Source organism: Chrysemys picta, chromosome 7, assembly GCF_011386835.1.
Source record: "Chrysemys picta bellii isolate R12L10 chromosome 7, ASM1138683v2, whole genome shotgun sequence".
NCBI classification, from domain to species: Eukaryota; Metazoa; Chordata; order Testudines; family Emydidae; genus Chrysemys; species Chrysemys picta.
In genome coordinates, this window is record NC_088797.1 from 84,247,527 (window position 1) to 84,265,514 (window position 17,988).

The 17,988-nt window shown below is 39.9% G+C and overlaps 2 protein-coding genes across 5 annotated transcripts in view; one reads left to right on the forward strand and one right to left on the reverse strand.

Moving 5' to 3' along the window:
* SIRT1 (sirtuin 1) overlaps nucleotides 1-5,733 on the forward strand; it is a 28,954-nt gene extending 23,221 nt beyond the window's left edge. For both annotated transcript variants that reach the window (XM_005297285.5, XM_065553468.1), the window contains 2 exons: nucleotides 1,049-1,627; nucleotides 3,561-5,733. In XM_005297285.5, the coding sequence (XP_005297342.2) occupies nucleotides 1,049-1,627; nucleotides 3,561-3,877 (896 nt within the window). In that variant the 3' untranslated portion in view covers nucleotides 3,878-5,733. The remainder of the gene's footprint in view (nucleotides 1-1,048; nucleotides 1,628-3,560) is intronic.
* The window catches only part of HERC4 (HECT and RLD domain containing E3 ubiquitin protein ligase 4), a 109,849-nt gene continuing 96,984 nt past the window's right edge, over nucleotides 5,124-17,988 (reverse strand). For all 3 annotated transcript variants that reach the window (XM_065553465.1, XM_065553466.1, XM_065553467.1), the window contains one exon: nucleotides 5,124-12,448. In XM_065553465.1, coding sequence (XP_065409537.1) covers nucleotides 12,423-12,448 — 26 coding nt within the window. In that variant the 3' untranslated portion in view covers nucleotides 5,124-12,422. The remainder of the gene's footprint in view (nucleotides 12,449-17,988) is intronic.

Below are 17,988 nucleotides of genomic sequence, written 5' to 3' on the forward strand. Positions count from 1 at the left end.
ATACAAAAAATAGGATTTAAGTGGTTCCAAGTAATAACAGACAGAACAAAGTGAATTGCCAAGCAAAATCAAACAAAACACGCAAGTCTAAGCCTAATACAGTAAGAAAACTGAATACAGATAAAATCTCACCCTCAGAGATGTTTCAATAAGCTTCTATCACAGACTGTATGCTTTCCTAGTCTGGGCACAATCCTTTCCCCGGTACAGTCCTTGTTCCAGCTCAGGTGGTAGCTAGGGGATTTCTCATGACTGCAGCCTCCTTCGTTCTGTTCCACCCCCTTATATATCTTTTGCACAAGGCGGGAATCCTTTGTCCCACTCTGGGTTCCCACCCCTCCTTCTAAATGGAAAAGCACCAGGTTAAAGATGGATTCCAGTTCAGATGACATGATCACGTCACTATAAGACTTCATTACCCACTTGCCAACACACAGGTATACAGGAAGACTTACAAGTAAACAGCCATCTACAGTCAATTGTCCTGATTAATGGGAGCCATCAAAATTCCAAACCACCATTAATGGCCCACACTTTGCATAATTACAATAGGACCTCAGAGTTATATTTCATATTTCGAACATTGATACAAGAATGATACATACATACAAATAGGATGAACAGGAGTACTTGTGGCACCTTAGAGATTATAAGCTTTGTAATGATACCTTACAAGAGACCTTTTGCATGAAGCACATTCCACTTACATTATAGTCAGTCATTAGCATATTTTCATAAAATCATATAGAGTTCAATATCACAATGACTATAAAGCCACAAAATTGTTGGTAGACTAATGGCAGGTATAGCATCTGAAATTACTATTTTTTTTAATTAACTAGACTTTACGTTAATTGTTTACTTCTCAAACTTCTCTGTTTTAGTCTCTCATAAGTGGGTATATGTAGAGAACTTGGAGAACTCCAACTAACAAACTTTTGTTTTATCAGTAATGTTAGTGCATTCTAACTGCTGTTACATAATTTAACCTTTACTAGAAAAATAAGTATTTTAAAGTTTTGTGGTGACTGATCTTTTCTGTGTGTAGGTTCCATCCCCCATGAAGTGCCTCAGATCTTAATTAATAGGGAACCTTTGCCTCATCTACACTTTGATGTGGAGCTTCTTGGAGACTGTGATGTCATTATTAATGAATTATGTCAAAGGCTAGGTGGTGAATATACAAAACTTTGCTATAACTCTGTAAAACTTTCAGAAATAACAGAAAAGCCCTCACGAATGCACAAGGAATTTGAAATGCATTCAGCTGAGTTACCACCTACCCCTTTAAAAGTTTCTGAAGACTCTAGTTCACCGAACAGAATGACACCACCAGATCCTTTAGTGGTACTTTCAGAGCATCCAACTGAAGGTCAGGCAGAAAATGCTGATCCTTCCTCAGAATCTAAAGGGAATTGCATGGAGGATAAATTGCAAGAAGTACAAGCATGCTCAGAAAACTCTGAAAGTATTACTGGCCAACTAATGAACTCAGAACATATGAAGGATAATAGATCTAACAAGGAGGAAAATAAAGAGAAAAATGAAATAACTTCATCAGTTGAAACATTGAGAAAATGTTTGGCAAACAGATTTGCAAAAGAACAAATTAGCAAGCGGCTTGATGGTAAGTGTAAACTCACATTCTATAACCATCTTGATTTTCATATGTAGGATATGAAATCTTGAATTTTAAAGCAATAAAATGTTAATTTGTTTGAGGCGGTAGAGAACATTGTTTCAGGAGACACTTCAGCAATATATAAAGTAAAGTCTATTTTAGAGAAGCAAGCAGGAATAAGTCTATGTGCAGTGACAATGAAAAACGCACAATTTGACTAGACATGGAAAGAATCTGAAGAAAAACTGAAGAATCCTTTCTCCTCTTTCCTGCATGAAATAAACTAGTTATTAAAGTGTGTTATGGGGAAAAAGTAAGATTCAGGGAGTTGGAGATTATCAAAAACCAAAGTTTTTTAATTACTCTGCCAAAGTTACTTTTGGTGAAGCATTAATTTGTTAATCCTTTCACACTCGGAAGTTTTATTTACATTTCAGCATAATGGCTATATTGCAATATTTTGGGTGACAAAAGCATGATATTGAGCGGGAAGCAAATCTTGTAAGTGACATTTAATTTTCTCAAACTGTCACTGTAATTACACACAGTAATAGTGATGCTGTGAAATATTAATACCAGCACTTCATCCTACTAAGTTTCAGTCGTAATAGTTTGAAGAAACTTTGGAGTTCCTGCAAACCTCTATGGTAATTCTGTTGCATAGCCCGTTGAACGTTCTGGTGACATGAAATATATAGAAGTTACCATTTCACTGTTACAAAATGAATTGGCATTGACAAGCTTTTAGGTTGTCAATTCTCCACAGCAAAGACTGTGTCTTTATCTCTTTGTACATCACCCAGTATAATGGGGACCCAGCCCGGATTTTGTGCTATTGTAACATTTACTATAATGCATAAGAGTCTAGGAAAACATCTATAGATCTGGGAGATAACTGCTTGTGTAAGAAAGTAATGAAAAAAGCTGGGCTATAAACACACCGCCATTCGTGTGTTAGTGAACTTTTTTCTTTTGTTTTTAAACTATGCAGTATAGTATGCATACATGATTTACCTCATTAAAACCAACACTCCTTATTTTAAAGAGTTCAGAATCTAATCCTTGCTTCTCAGAATGGAGAAAAGGTACTCCAGTGAGTCAGTATGGAAGTGGGTGGTCAGTATACCAAAACAAGAAAACTGATGAGATTAACACTCTACAGGAATATGAAACTTCAGTTGGATTAAAACAGATTAGATAGAAAGCTGGCAAACAACAAGATGTCTGAAACAGAAAAAAGTACACATCATTTTAAGAAATTTCCTAAATATGCCTATCTTCTCTGAATGGAGAGAAGAGATCTAGGGGATAGTCAAGAATAATTTGTAAAGAATGCATATGGTGCTGCTTCAGTAAAAGTGAATAAAATGCATTGGTGCCCTAAAAGGAATAGACTACAAGAACAGAGGCATTGAAATGAAAGGGTAGTAAGTTTAGAAGGCAACATGAGAGAGAGAGAGAGAGAGAGAGAGAGAGTGTTTTTTTCATTATCTGTAGAATTTGTTACTGCAAGTGTGTGAGATGATTCTTTTTTTAAAAAAACTGGGTGATCATGAATATTAATATTGAAAGCCTTGAAAACTAATACTGTTCTGAGTAACTCAGCCTCATGCTTTAGGGCTGAAATTGATCACAAGTGGGAATTAGGAAAGCGTTATCCCTTTCTTCTACAGTAATGCATAATTTGTATTTAACAAGTATATGTTATGGGAAGACAAAGGAAAGGAATGCCTTGCTTTCCTCTGAAGTATCTGGTATTTGTCACTGCTAGATGCAGGATACTGGACTATAATGGTCTTATAACTTATTCTTGTTAGATTTCTGCATAATACTGCACATTTGGAAATGGTTTTGTGGTTAGAAAGTTTGCACTGCAGCATAGTTTATTTTTACTTAACAATTAAGCAGATTACTCTTCATTGATTAAATGTATTTCCAGGTACTCAATACTTATTTTTACCACCAAATCGCTACATTTTCCATGGGGCTGAGGTATACTCAGACTCTGAAGACGATGTCCTATCTTCTAGTTCTTGTGGAAGTAGTAGTGATAGTGGTTCTTGTCATAGTCCAAGCTTAGATGTTGAAGATGAAAGTGAGATTGAAGAATTCTATAATGGCATGGAGGAGGAGGATGCTCCAGAGAGAGAAGAGGAGACTGGATTTGGGGAAGATGGAATTGTTCAAGATGCAGTTGGTGAACCAGCTTATATAAATGAAGCTGCAGGAATTGATCGTCCATCAAACAAATTGTAAAGTAATCATTGACTGGTTACAGGAACTTTCCCACCAACATTAGGAGCTTTGGCATGTTGGAATAAATGTTTACTTCTGAACTTAGAGCAAGGAAACCATATGGATGTAATGTTTATAAACAACAAACAGATTTTCATGCAGTTTTTTTAACTTTTTTCAATAAAATTTTGTAACTGCATTCGACACTAATTTTTTTTATTTTAAAAAGGTACTAAGAGTATCTTTAAGCAATTGTCACTATGTTCACTTTTATTAAGTTCATTTGTGTGATCAGGCATCTGTGTGTATGGGTGTATATATAGATATAAACAGTATTTTTGCTTAATGAATTTCAACATATATTATTTTTAAACAGTTTTGAAAAAGCCATTGGAATGTTAAACTAATATAAAGGGAACAGCTAATCTAGACCAAAGAATGGTATTTTTACACCTCATGGTTTATAACAGTTTGGTTTATTTATAAGTTCTTTATGCTTCTGCTAAATCTTTCGTTCTTTTACAATCTGTCATTAAACACTGGCATTTTCCAAGACTTTCTGTGGCAGCTACTTTTTGCTTTGTTACTTTGTATATTTGAGACAGTGCCAGTAGATAAAAATAAAACCAGACAGAGAGCACTTGAAAATGTTTTTGCCTTTCTGAGACTTATATAAAGTGCTCTAAAGAGGATCATGCTTAATTAGTGTTTTTGAAGGATGACTGATATATCCTATGGACATGAAGCATTTTCTATATTGGCTCAAAACTATAACAAGACAGTAAGAAATGTTATGAAAATATGTTTCTATTAAAGAAACAAATTGGATCCTCTAACTACAGAAGTTTTTCAAGTTAATGTATAAAAGGTCTATCCGTGTAGTACTGCTTGCATAAATCCTTTCTGATAAACTGCCAAGATGTTAAAATGCAAGCTATTATGAATTTGTAAATCTTACTTCCAGGAGAATGTAAATAGGGGAAGATCTTTTCCAAATATTTGAGTGCTTATCATTTAAACTAGTTTCTCCCCTTTCTATTACACACAAATCTGGCAATTAGCTGCTTACACTTCTAAAGTAATTGGTAAAATGCAGTGTAACCATAACTCAACCAGAAAGTGTGCCTCTTTGAGGTTCTGTCTCTTGTTTGGAGAATACCTTATTACCTACTAGTTCGGTGTTTTTGTACTAGAAAGCAAAGCAGCTACTGAAATTGGCTCCTACAGCGTATCTTCAAATGCTAGGTTGCCTTAAAACTGGATGTCACCATTTTTTTTTTTTTCAACTGCAGATTTGTTTCCATGCTTTTAGAATTAAATGTTTTGTAAAATTGCACAGTATAGTAGTAAGTGAAGCATTTGTTTTCTATAAACCACTTCCATGCAACACTGACCCAAAAGAACTCTACAGACATAGATTATTCATACTTTGCTTGAATATTTATTACATTTTGGAATATATATATAGTAGCTGTTCTTTAAACATAAAATCTGTTAAGTAATTCAGAGACTTTCAGATGTATTAAGAATGGCCTTCTGTGTTCATCTAAAAAATGTTCACATGTTGTCTCATGGTCCAAATTTTAAGACCGATTTCATTTGGCTACATTAAAGAATGCAGTATGTTTAGTTTTCACTTGCATGTCACAATGTATTAGTTTGTGCTATGGGAGATATTTTAAATTATTTTTACAGTGAGGATTGTTTTCTGCTCTTTTATATTGTATATAGCGTCTTTTATGTAATCTACTGACAAACATTTTGTAGAAGACTGTTTAAAATGACTGGCTCTCTTCCTGCAACTTTTGAAATACAAACCAGTGTTTTATACTCGTACACTCTGTTCTAAAGTCTATTAAAATTGTCATTTGACTTTATTCCTGTTAAGAATTTGTGTACAAAGCTTTAATGCGTCTTATAAAAGTTATAAATTTGTCAACAGATGTCATATGAAATATTTACAGGTGCAGGCTATGAAACATATTATTTGTGGCTCTTTTTCTCCCTTACAGTTTATTTTAGTGAATGTGAAAAGATAGCCTCGTGCAGGTGCTAGAGCTTCTCTCTGTAGGACAGACACGGTAGTGCCTAAGAGGTTTTTTTGTTTTTTGTTTTCCCCCCCTTACCTATTGAGTGGCCCCCTGAAAAAGAAAGCAGGAGTGGTGATTGAACAGCCAACTGGCAATTTCCATGAAATCTTTAACCTCTTAAACAGTGAAGAACCATCCTCCCTGTACCTTATTTCACATATAGCAAGCTATGAAAACCTTTAGTTGAAGGTGGGCAGCAATAAATTAACACACATACATTAGCAGACATCTGTTTTGGTCACTACATTCAGCACAGTACCCAAGACCAGCTCTTTGCTAGTCTACACACAGTTACATACCTTTAGAGCAGTTACTTTGCAACCTAGCCAATTAGAAGTTAGCAATAATTCACCCCACATTTATGGTGGTGGGTGGTTGTTGTTTTGTAAGTTACAGAATGGTAATATCTAGTGTTTTACTCTTCCTTTAAAGGGCTTTTTTACGTCTGTCTACCCCAAGACGTGTTAACATATTGAATGAGGTCTAAAAGCATGTAACCTCTTGGTACTTTGTCCAAGTGCTTGTGTGAGACTTGCTATCCTGAGACCTGGTAAGAAAATCAAATATAGAGGCACATTGTTCCTTAAAAGTACTGTAAAGTCAGAGCATTTAAACTGACAAGCCTGAATTGACTGTGCCTGGCTCAGGATTGCTATCTGAATTCAGAGCCTTTCATTTCACGATTAGCATTTCACTCTACCTTAATAAGGATTATCTACAGTAGCAAATTACAGTGTATTACTAGAACACAGTCTTGTGTACTCTTATTTGAAATGAACAGTCTTTGTGTCATTCTTGAACTAAGGCTTGCACTTTCTGGAGGGTGGGAAAAACATAAGCAGCAGTTTAAAAATTAGGATGCTGAATAAGTGTCATTGGTTTATGCTGAGTGCTCTTGTGATCTCAGATGGGGAATTTGAACACCTTGATTCATCCATCATATGAAATATAGTCTGAAAATTGATGCCAAGTGCATGTATATATTTATTATATGGGTAAATAAACATGGGGGGGGGGAGGGAATGTTCTTCCTTGAACCATCCTATCCTATCAGAGCTTAATTATGGAATCCTGAAATTCTATAACCACCATTTATTGCAAACCAGATTACTTAAATAACAATCTGAAAGTGTAGCAATAAAAGCATAAGATAGCCCTCAGATTTTTACACATCAATCATACAGTTATGAAAGTGCTTTACAGGTGGGGGTGAGAACTAATTATAAATGTGGGGGGATTTAAGTTAGAGCTGTCATATCTGTTTTTATCTCTGCTCCCTAATGGCTCTGTTCCTAGGGCCAGTGCAAGGAAGTTTCGTGCCCTAGGCGAAACTTCCACCTTGCGCGCCCCCCCCCAGCGGCAGTTTCCTCCCCTGCCCTGAGGCGCTCCCCCCCTTGCCCTGAGGCAGCTCCCCACCCCCAGGCTCGGGGATCCATGTGGCAGCTCTGACCCAGGGGTTCCCCTGGGCTGCCGGCGGCGCGCTGACCTGGGGACCCCCTGGGCAGCCGGGGACAGCTCAGACTCTCAGCGCAGCGGCCACTGTTTAAAAAAAAATTGGGGGTGCTGCTTTTTGGCGCCCCCAAATCTTGGCGCCCTAGGCAACTGCCTAGTTGGCCTAAATGATAGCACCGGCCCTGTCTGTTCCAGCAATATTTTGGCAGAAGCAGAGTCCCAAAACAAATCATGCCCTCTCCCTCCATTTTGCACACTATTTTTCTATAGCATGTGACTACATTATTAAACATTTTTATCAATGGAATTAAGTTCACATATTTTAGCTAGAGTTACAGGATAAATTTCTAGGAAAAAAATATTGACCCTCATAGTTCTTCGTTTGCCGAGTGATCAGCATTCTACACTGACTCTGTCTAGAAATCCAAAAGATATTGCTAATTGTCATTTACTGTCCTCTACCATTTTAAGATTTAAAACCCACTCTCTGAAGAACTATTTTCCAAATCCATTTTAAGGACCTTCATTATCCTTTCACAACATGCAAATGAAAAACAGAGTATTTATCTATACATTTGGGACCAGAACTGTAACTTTTAGCAACAATTTAAACTCTTAGATTTAACTCAGCCATTACCCATGGTCTGTCTATTAGGAATTTAGTTGAGCCCTATAACAATTTGGATTGGGTCCTTAATGTGTATATCCAGGCAAATTAAAACCAAGTTTCTGGTCTCCAGCTTCTTCTAAATGCATGTCAATTACTTTAACCTTTGGGCTGTTAATGTGACCTAACTCAGCCTGACATCGCTATCAACCTATTACCCTCTTCTTTTTTTATTTTTAAGATCCTCCTGCAGTTTTTCTTGCACAATGCCTTGACTTCCTCTACTCTAACCCCTACCTTGATCTGCTCCATTCCACTGAAACAGCCCTCGCTAAGTGCTTGTCTACCCAAAGCCCAACTTTTTGCTGTACATCAGATAACACACCGTACAGAAGCCTCAGTAATAGTGTGCACAAGGGCTGGTGTGTCCTCTGTAAGTGCATGTCGTGTACACAAAGCAGTGGTGTGCTGTGGACTGAGGGCATAGCATTCTTAGAGGATATCCCATCGGCCTTTGCTGTTGTGTGTGCATTATGGGATGCCAGGCTGAAAAATCACTTTTTTAAATTCCATGATTCAGCTGTCTTCATCCTATACCTCCTTTATGGTTGGGCTAGGGCCATTTTTGAATTGCTGTTGGCCAGCATGGAGCCAAGTGCTCCATGACACTGTGCTGTCAGCTGCAAATATATAGAGGCTGCCTGGCCTGTATTTCAGCATGTAAAGCCAGATTAGTTTGACTTTGGACTTCACCATCTGCACCACCGAGCAGATGATATGGTGGCAGCAGCAGCAGCTCCTCCAGTATCAGGAGGGTCTTCAATGGCAGTGGAATTGGGATGTGGATGTGGAAGAAGAAGAAGATCGCAAGCAATTGATAGTAGAGGACCAGTTCCTGAAGCATCTTCGGAGCATGCAGTGCCATTTCTGGGCTTGGAAAACCAGCGTGGATTGGTGGGAAAAGATCATTCTGCAGACCTGGGATGACTACCTGCAGTGAGAGAATTTCAGGATAGAGAAGGGAACTCTTTTGGAAATCTGTGCTGAACTAACCTGGGAGCTGTAGAAGCAGTATACTGACATGCGATGCCCCATACTCATGAACAAGCTGATTACAACTGCCATCCAGAAGCTGGACACTCCTGAATGCAGTTGATCTGTAGTGAACCAATTTGGTGTGGTGAAATCAGCTTTGGGACCATTGTCATGCAGGTGTGAGATGCCATAGAAAAGGTACTGTTGCACTGGGTTAGAACATAAGAATGACCATACTGGGTCAGACCAATGGTTCATCTAGCCAAGTATCCTGTCTTCTGAGAGTGGCAAATGCCAGTTGCTTAAGAGGAAATGAACAGAAGAGGCAATCATCGAGTGATCCATCCCATCATCCACAGGCTAGGGACACGCAGCGCATGGGGTTACAACCCTAACCATCTTAATGTATAGCCATTGATGTACCTATCCTCCATGAACATACCTAGTTCATTTTTGAACCCTGTTATAGTTTTGGCCTTCACAACATACCCTGGCAATGAGTTCCACAAGTTAACTGTGCATTGTGTGAAGATGTACTTCCTTTTGTTTTAAACCTGGGTGACTTCTGGTTCTTATGTGAAGGGGTAAATAACACTTCCTTATTCACTTTCTCCACACCCGTCATAATTTTAAAGTTACAAAGTTTGGTGATGCTCAGGAGGTTATTGATGGCTTTGCACACAGGGGATTTCCAAACTTTATTGAAGCAATTGATGGGATCCATGCATACTATTTTCCCCTCCCCCCACCATTAGGGCTTAGAATTCATAAACAAGCAGACTTATTTCTCCATGGTGCTCCAAAGGCTTGTTGACCACCATGGCAGGTTTATGGACATAAATTCTGCATGGTCTGGAAGATTCCACAATGCTAGGATCTTTCAGAACTCAGCTCTATTTAAATTAATGGAGAAAGGACTGTTTATTCCTGGAAACACTGTGGTCATTACTCCTGGGGGACCCAGCTTACCACTCAGTTTCCCTGACTAATGAAGCTATTCACAGGCCTCTTGAACAGAAGGAAGGACCAGTTTAACTACAACCTTAGTTAGCAGGATGAGTGGGCAGTGCATTTGGCTATTTGAAAGGTAGATGGCACTCTATGGAATAGGATGGACACAGCAGAAAAAAAATGCCAAAGATTATAGCAGCATGTTGTATTTTCCACAATATTTGTAAGAGTAAGGAGGAAAGCCTTGGGCGTGAGCTGAAGTGCAAAGATTTGCTCAGCGGTTTGAGCAATCACCATCCAATACAAAATGCAAACAGCTGAGGGAATACTGTCAGTGGTGCCTAGTCTTATTTTGAGTTTCAGGCCTGAAATTGTGCAGTTGGACATCCAGCTGTTAACCCATATAGGTATGGGGTAAGGTGGAAGTATTTTATGTAGTTCAGTGTTGTTTATGGTGGGTGGAAGTACAATGTTGGGGCAATTCCTATTGTACCTTGTGTCTTTGCCAACATGTTTGTAAAACCTTATGAATTAATGCAAATTATTATTTTAGGTGTAAAAATAACGGACTCCTTATAAATGAATTTTTAAAAATTATTATTAAACAACCTATTACGTAACAAACAAATGAAATACAAAGTAATGCATATTGGAAAACCTTATCCCAACTATATATATAAAATGATGGGGTCTAAATTAGCTGTTACCACTCAATAAAGAGATCTTAGAGTCATGGATAGTTCTCTGAAAACATCTACTCAATGTGAAGCAGCAGTCAAAAAAGCGAACAGAATGTTGGGAATCATTAAGAAAGGTAATAAGACAGAAAATATCATATTGCCTCTATATAAATCCATGGTACGCCCACATCTTGAATACTGCATGCAGATCTGGTCACCCATCTCAAAAAAAATATTGGAATTCGAAAAGGTTCAGAAAAGGGCAACAAAAATTATTAGGGGTTGTGGAATGGCTTCTATATGAGGAGCTATTAAGATTGGGACTTTTCAGCTTGGAAAAAAGACAATTGCGGAGATAAAGGAAGAGGGAGGCAAGCGTCAGGACCCAAGTGCGCCCTGGGTGATCACTACTTCCCACCGCCCAACACAGATGTAATGAGATTGAGTAGTGCCCGTATAAGAAAAATTAAAACTATTGATTATTCCTCAAAAAAGGTTTTTAATGACTTTCGACTATAAAAGCAAGACAGACAAAATAAGAAAAGCAAGAACAAAGACCAGCACTGAATAAGGATTAATATAAATGGCAAGTTATACTGAAGACAAGCACAAGTACATGTAAAGTTATTATTCATTAGCTATTTACTACTATTCTTAACACTATAGTATCGACAAAACTTGAGATCAATTCTGCCCGAGCAACCAGACTTCTTTACACCATAATCTTACCCTGCATACCCCTGAGAATGCGTTACCCTTCAGTCGGCTATTTTCCGCACTGGCCAGGTACAGACAGTCGTGAAGTGGACGGCCCTTCGGTTCAGGGGGTGTGGGTCAGGTTTCCCTTATGACCAAAACACACACACACTCCCGTGCCTTTGTACTTTTTATCGGATCTGTCCACCATGTCTTAAAACAGACCGACCAATTAGGGTCAGCCAAATCTTTATTGTGGTTAGCGTTGTTGCCTTGGCTGTATGCTTACTTATCTCCTTGTGTTGCTTTGACCATATACTTACTTATTTTCTTGTAGCCAGTTATTTTAATTGTGAGACAAGCTGTGCCCGGGGGCACAATTTATCTCCTTTTATAGAAGTTAGAACGTGTTATCTGGTTGCAGTGCGTTTTGACCACAATTCTTAGCTTACTTCTGCAAAGCTTGCCCTCTTCACCTCTGCAAAGCATGCCCTTTTTACCTTTGCAAAGCGGAAGTTAGAGGCCTAACACTGACAATACCTTTGTTCATTTTAAGCTTGGCAATACTTTTGCTCAGAGATTAATCACAACAACTAAGGGGGGATATGATAGAGATCTATAAAATCAAGACTGCTGCAAAGAAAGTAAATAAAGAAGTGTTATTTACTCCTTCTCATAACACAAGAACTAAGGGGTCACCAAATGAAATTAATAGGCAGCAAGTTTAAAACAAACAAAAGGATGTATTTTTTCACACAATGCATAGTCAGCCTATGAATGCCTTGCCAGAGGATGTTGTGAAGGCCAAGACTAGAACAGGGTTCAAAAAGGAACTAGATAAGTTCATGGAGGATAGGTCCATCAATGGCTACAAGACAGGATGGGCAGGAATGGTGTCCCTAGCCTCTGTTTCCCAGAAGCTGGGAATGGGTGACGGGATGGATCACTTGATTCCCTGTTCTGTTCATTCCCTCTGGAGCACCTAGCATTGGTCACAGTCGGAAGACAGGATACTGGGCTAGATGGACCTTTGGTCTGACCCAGTATGGCCGTTCTTATGTTCTTCCACTGAAATGATAAACTAAAAAAAAAAAAAAAACTTGTCTAATTACAAAGAACACTTTCATAAAACCAACAGTGAAAAAAAAACAGTAAAGTATAACAATGACGTGCAGGGCACAATGCAAGTGGGGTGTTGGTCTTAAAGTCACAGGCAAGTATACATCTTGGCTCTTACTCTTCTGTTTTGTGGGACTTCTGACATGGAAGTCAGAATTTAAATTTTAGAATGATAGAGGGATTAAAAGACTGCTGGGGTCCCAGGTGCCATAGTTCTTGGTGTCCTGGGCTGGGAGGGGAATGTCCTCTGGGAGCAGTGGTGCAAGAGTAGGGAGGAAGGGGATGTTTGTTTACAGTAGTCTGTGCTGTCCAGGGGCTGCATAACATGGCTGGATGCTGGTCTGCAGTACAGTGGAGTTGCATCATAGGCGCATTTAACTTACGTGATTTTAACTATACGCACTAGGCAAAATAAAAGAGAAAAATAACAATTTAAATACTGTACCTGTAGTGTGGGCAATTCCGCCCGCCATTCCACTCAATGAGTGTTTGACTATACGTGATTTTCACTTTACGCACTGACTTCAGAACCTAACCCCCACGTAAGATGCGACTCCCCAGTATTGCATTGCTGATAACATGCACTGCAACAGGGCCTTTTGGCTTTGCATTGCCTCTGCGTCTCCTTGTCTTTCTCCATACTGTCTTTGGCCATGGCAATGTTTTCTCTAGCACCTGCCATGCTATCCTTTGCCACTGCAATGATCTGCCTGGAAAGCTCCTGATCAGTTTCCCTCCCTGTCTTCAGTTATTGCTTCCACCTCTCCACTTTTTTTTTCTTTTTTTGACTCTAACGATGTCTGCAAACATTTAATCACAAGTTTTCCCATTTTCTCCCTCTCACATTTGTCAGCTGCTCAGCCTTACTCCTCATTATCTGGCCAGTGCAGTGCCATAGCTATGGGGTTATTAAAAAAAAAAAAAAAGGCAAGCAGTTATTTGTTTATATTCTAGGAAGGCTGTGATAAGCATTCTTTTTTCATGCCTTTCTGGCTTTTCCATTCTGAGATTCCTCCCAGATTTGGGGGAATCTCAGAGACAGTAAGTGATGTGTGCACTGGGATTTTTGTCTGTGCTGTACATGCTGTGGGGTTTGCCATTGCGACTTGAAAGCTGGGGTGGGAATTATCTTCATGATCTGGGGATGGCATTGGGAATTATGTTCCCAGTCTGGCTTTGCTTTGCCTTGGAGGTGCTTATATGGTATAGGAGGGGTTATCAGGGGAATCTGGGGGTGAGCTTAATCGTAATCTCTACATCTCCTGTAGGCTGTCCTGACTCTGGATGATGATACATTGAGATGTGTGACTAGCTGTCTGTGACTGGCCATATTCAAAAAGGGCATACCAGCAAGATACACTGTGAAATGATTCACCAAGATGGTTGATCCTCTTCCCAACCTCCTCGCCCTCCCCCACCACCAGAAGTGGAAAGGAGTCATGAACTATACTGGAGAGAAAGGCTGTGCGACTATTCCTCATAATCTCCTAATAAAAAACAAGCAATTTCTTAGCCTTAAATTTTGCTTTATCTCCCCCGCAGACATGTTGAAAGTGCAGAGAAAAATAGATAGGGTCCTGCAATGATTACTTGAAGCGTTCACTGATACCAGTCTGTAAGCACGCATGTTACAGAGCATTTACAGAAGAGCTGTACTTTTTGTGGCTTTGCAGGCATGCAATGTCCATGTCTACTCATGTAAAATGAGAACACCAACCAAACTTATTTTCCTGTAACCACTTTCTGAATAAACTTTACATTTCACACAAAAATAATGTTTTCCTTATTTGAAACTCTTCTGGGAGCGGGTGGGGTAGAGACTGCAGTTGTGTCATCTTGCTGACCGCCATCTTGCGGTGGTGAACGTATTTTATTTTTGGTTGTGTATGGTTTTGGGGGAGGGGGGCTCATCCACCAGGCACAACAGCTGAGGGAAGGGGGGAGGAAATAGATACATGTGCACATGCCTTTCTCAGCATGGGTCTGAGAATAGTTGGTAGTTGGGGCTTTAGCATGAGACGAAACCAGTTGTCCAGCTGGAGCAGCCATCACTTTGGAAAGGGGTACCAGTGGGGGAGGAGGAGAGGTGGGAGAAGGGACAGCATGGGCCAATGGAAGGAGGGAGGGAGGGACATTGGGCTTAGAAAGGCTTTGAGCTGGCGTTCACCTGCAATGGCTGCAGCCATGGGGCACCCAGAACAGAAGCTAGCATGACAGTATAGCATAATAATAATATTAATTAATTAATAAAACTTAAATAGTAAAATCATTAAAAAAATTAAAATGTACATGTCAAGGTTCCCTCCATAGGATCAGCCTCCTCCGTCCTGGTTTGGGTTGCTTGCTGGGAATCAAAGTTGGTTGCTGCAGGGCAGGAATCAGTCTTCAGCCTGGCTAGCAGCAGAGTCCTGAGTCCCAACAGATCAGGGTTTCCAGGGAGATCTCTTCACTGGCCTCCTTGTGCTCATGAATCTTGCTGGTCATCCTTGAGGAGGAGGGGTGTGTGGAGTGAGATTGCAGCCAGCAGCTTTCACACGCTGCCTGGGGTAGGTGGTCCTGTAGTTTGATAAAATCCTGTCCAGCTCCTCAAAAAATTGACAGGTTACATGTCCCCTGCTAGATGTTTTCCTGCTGTCTCTCATTTTAATATAGGTGCTTCTGAGCAATTTTCTTTTTATCCAGCACCATTTGGCATCTCAGTCATGGCCCCTAGCAGACATCGGCCTATCAATAACTACAAAAAGGTCTTTACTGTAGTGGCTGGCCACAAAGGCTTCCTGCCCCAACAATTCTCCCCAGAAGGCAATGAGACCCAGAGTCTCGGTGAGGCTTCAAGCAGCTGCTCAAACCACATTATAAGGCTTCTGAAGTATTGCAGGTATTGTGATTAAACAGGAATCCAGGAGCAAATAGACAAAATCTGACTATTCACCATCTTATAAATGGGGGAGAGGATAGCCGGGGATAATTTGGCTCCAGAGCAGGAGTGGAGGCACAGGTGAACCGACAAGTCAGTAACAGTCACCCGCAAAGCAGTGTAGGATAGCCAGTGGAAGACTGCCAAAGTAGTTCGCAGCAACATCGTGTGCACACAAACAACAGTCGCTTTGAAACAAAGGTTTGCACTTGAAACTGGACTTCAGAGTTTATGATAAATGCACAGTTAGTACACTACAATGAGTTAGGCTGTGTATATGAAAGCATTTTCAAAGTGGATTAATTTGAAAAGTTCCAATTAAACCAACCTTGTAGACAAGCCCTATGTCACCATGACCGCTTCCTTTCAAAGTGTAAGGGTATATTTTCCATCATTCTCAATCTTTCATCTACTGTTGATATCAGCTACATACTTTTTGAGACTAGAGCTGGGCAAAATGTTTTTTAGAAACATTTTTTTCTACAAAAATTGGCTTTAAACTCCAAATGGAAATTTGAAACTTTAAAATTCTCCAAGTTTGTGGATGAAATACCAGAAAATCAAAAAAGTTTTCTTGAAAAATGTTGGCTTTCCTGTTTCAAAAAATCTGAAAGAGTTACTGAAAATTTTTCAAATACTAGATATTTTGGGGGAGAAGGATTCAATTTTCTACTGAAAAACTGGAATAAATTGTGCAAAATTTGGCATTTTTTTGGCCAGCTCACCTTGACACCACTTGGGCTTCTCGGTCTCGGTCCTTTCCTGAGTCATCATCTGCCTTGCTATCTGATCCCTTGGCATTATATTCATTATTTCCTCCCCTCTTTTGGTACTCCCCAGGGCTTTTCCCTTGTTGTCCACTTTCCCACTGATGACATCATCTGCTCCTCTAAACTTCCAATACCTTTATACTGATACTTTTCTCCTCTGACCTCTCCCACTTAGTCCATGTTCACGGTTTCTTATCTCTCTCTGATAGCTTCTCATAAATATGGTGCCATTTTCTTTCCCACTAAACATAGCAAAAACAACTCAGCATTCCCCTGCTCTCCCCACTACAGCTTCCACCATTGCTACCCTGTAGAGGAGCTGCATCAATGGTAGACCAAAGTTGAAGAACTGCTAAAAATTCTCACAATTCTCAATGACTATGTCTTTTAATTTCTTTCTTTACAGGTATACATGTTATTGGTAATAAACACTATTGAGAGTTCTGCTTCTGTTGGCATCTTCTCTTTGAAATTAACTGTAATCCCAAAAGCTTTTATTTTGGTAGTTGTAATGTTCTGTTAAAAACTCAGCTCTGAATCCATAAGAACATCATTGTCAAATGGAGCTTCTTAAATACATTACAGCAAATAAGATAAAATATTTTTTGCCCAAGTTACCAAAGTTACCATATTAACCAATGGCGACTTCACAAAGGAAGAGACATCAAGGACAGGAAAGGTATCCACAACATTTACTGAACTTAACATATGGAAATCAATGATATCCAGCATCAGAACAAAACTGAGGATTTTCAGCTCAGAGATAGCTGTATGTTAGCACTGAGACTATGAGAGCTGGAGATCTACCAAAACATTTAGAGAGAAAACCAGACACCTTCAAAAATAAGTGCCTACAAAAGATTCTATGCATTGGTTGGAAAACCTTCATCACCAACAAAGAGATCCAAGAAATAACCAACCAGCAGCTCATTTCCACCAGAATCAGAAGGAAGCACTGGGGCATGTGTTTTGGATGCCAACACTGTAGTGTTAGAATCAGCTACCCATCAGAATTACCTATCTTGCTGTTACAGAGCATGTTCAAGCAATCTGAAGTCCCAACAGTGTCAGGTTTAGATCATGTTTTGCAACCAGAGAAAGGTTGCAGCTAGGGTGGAGAAGATCATGCACTACAATTAATCCACCCAGTTTAGCTACGCACATCGAACCCAAAACACTATCAATCACTGGAGCCTTGTCCAGAAAATGTTTAACCCACACCCCACACATGTAACCCATATGCTTATATTGCAATTGTGTTTTGTTTTTTTCATAAGTCCAAAGAGACAGAAGAATTGGGAAGGAGAAATTGATTTCAGTTAGGATACTATGGCCCAGATCTTCAAAGGTCTTTAGGCTCCTAGCTTCCATGGAAGTTCGGGGGGGGGGGGGCGGGGGGGATTTAGGGGTAGCTAAAGTTAACCTGTGTGTGTGTGTGGGGGGGCGGAATCAGTTCATTCTAACGGAGGAATATCCCATCCCTCAGAATAAACTACCCTAGGAGAAAGTTGGGAGTAGCTACTTAGGGAAGCAAAAACTGATTTACCGAGTCCAGCCAGCAATTTATTATTTAAATGTGAGTTTTGCCAGAGGGAAAACACATAGAAATTGCTCTTCCTGCAGCAAACAGCGTGGTTCTAAACCGCAGTAACTTTCCCCAGTTGTCATTTGCCCGACAAACAGCAAAGCACCGTGTGCTACTCACCTCCCTCCACGGCAGCCAGCTCTCGATGGCCCCCTGACACCTCAGTACTCCACACCCCGCGCGCGCCTCCTACCGCCCCCACGCCGAGACCCGCCGCCGGGCAAGGAAAG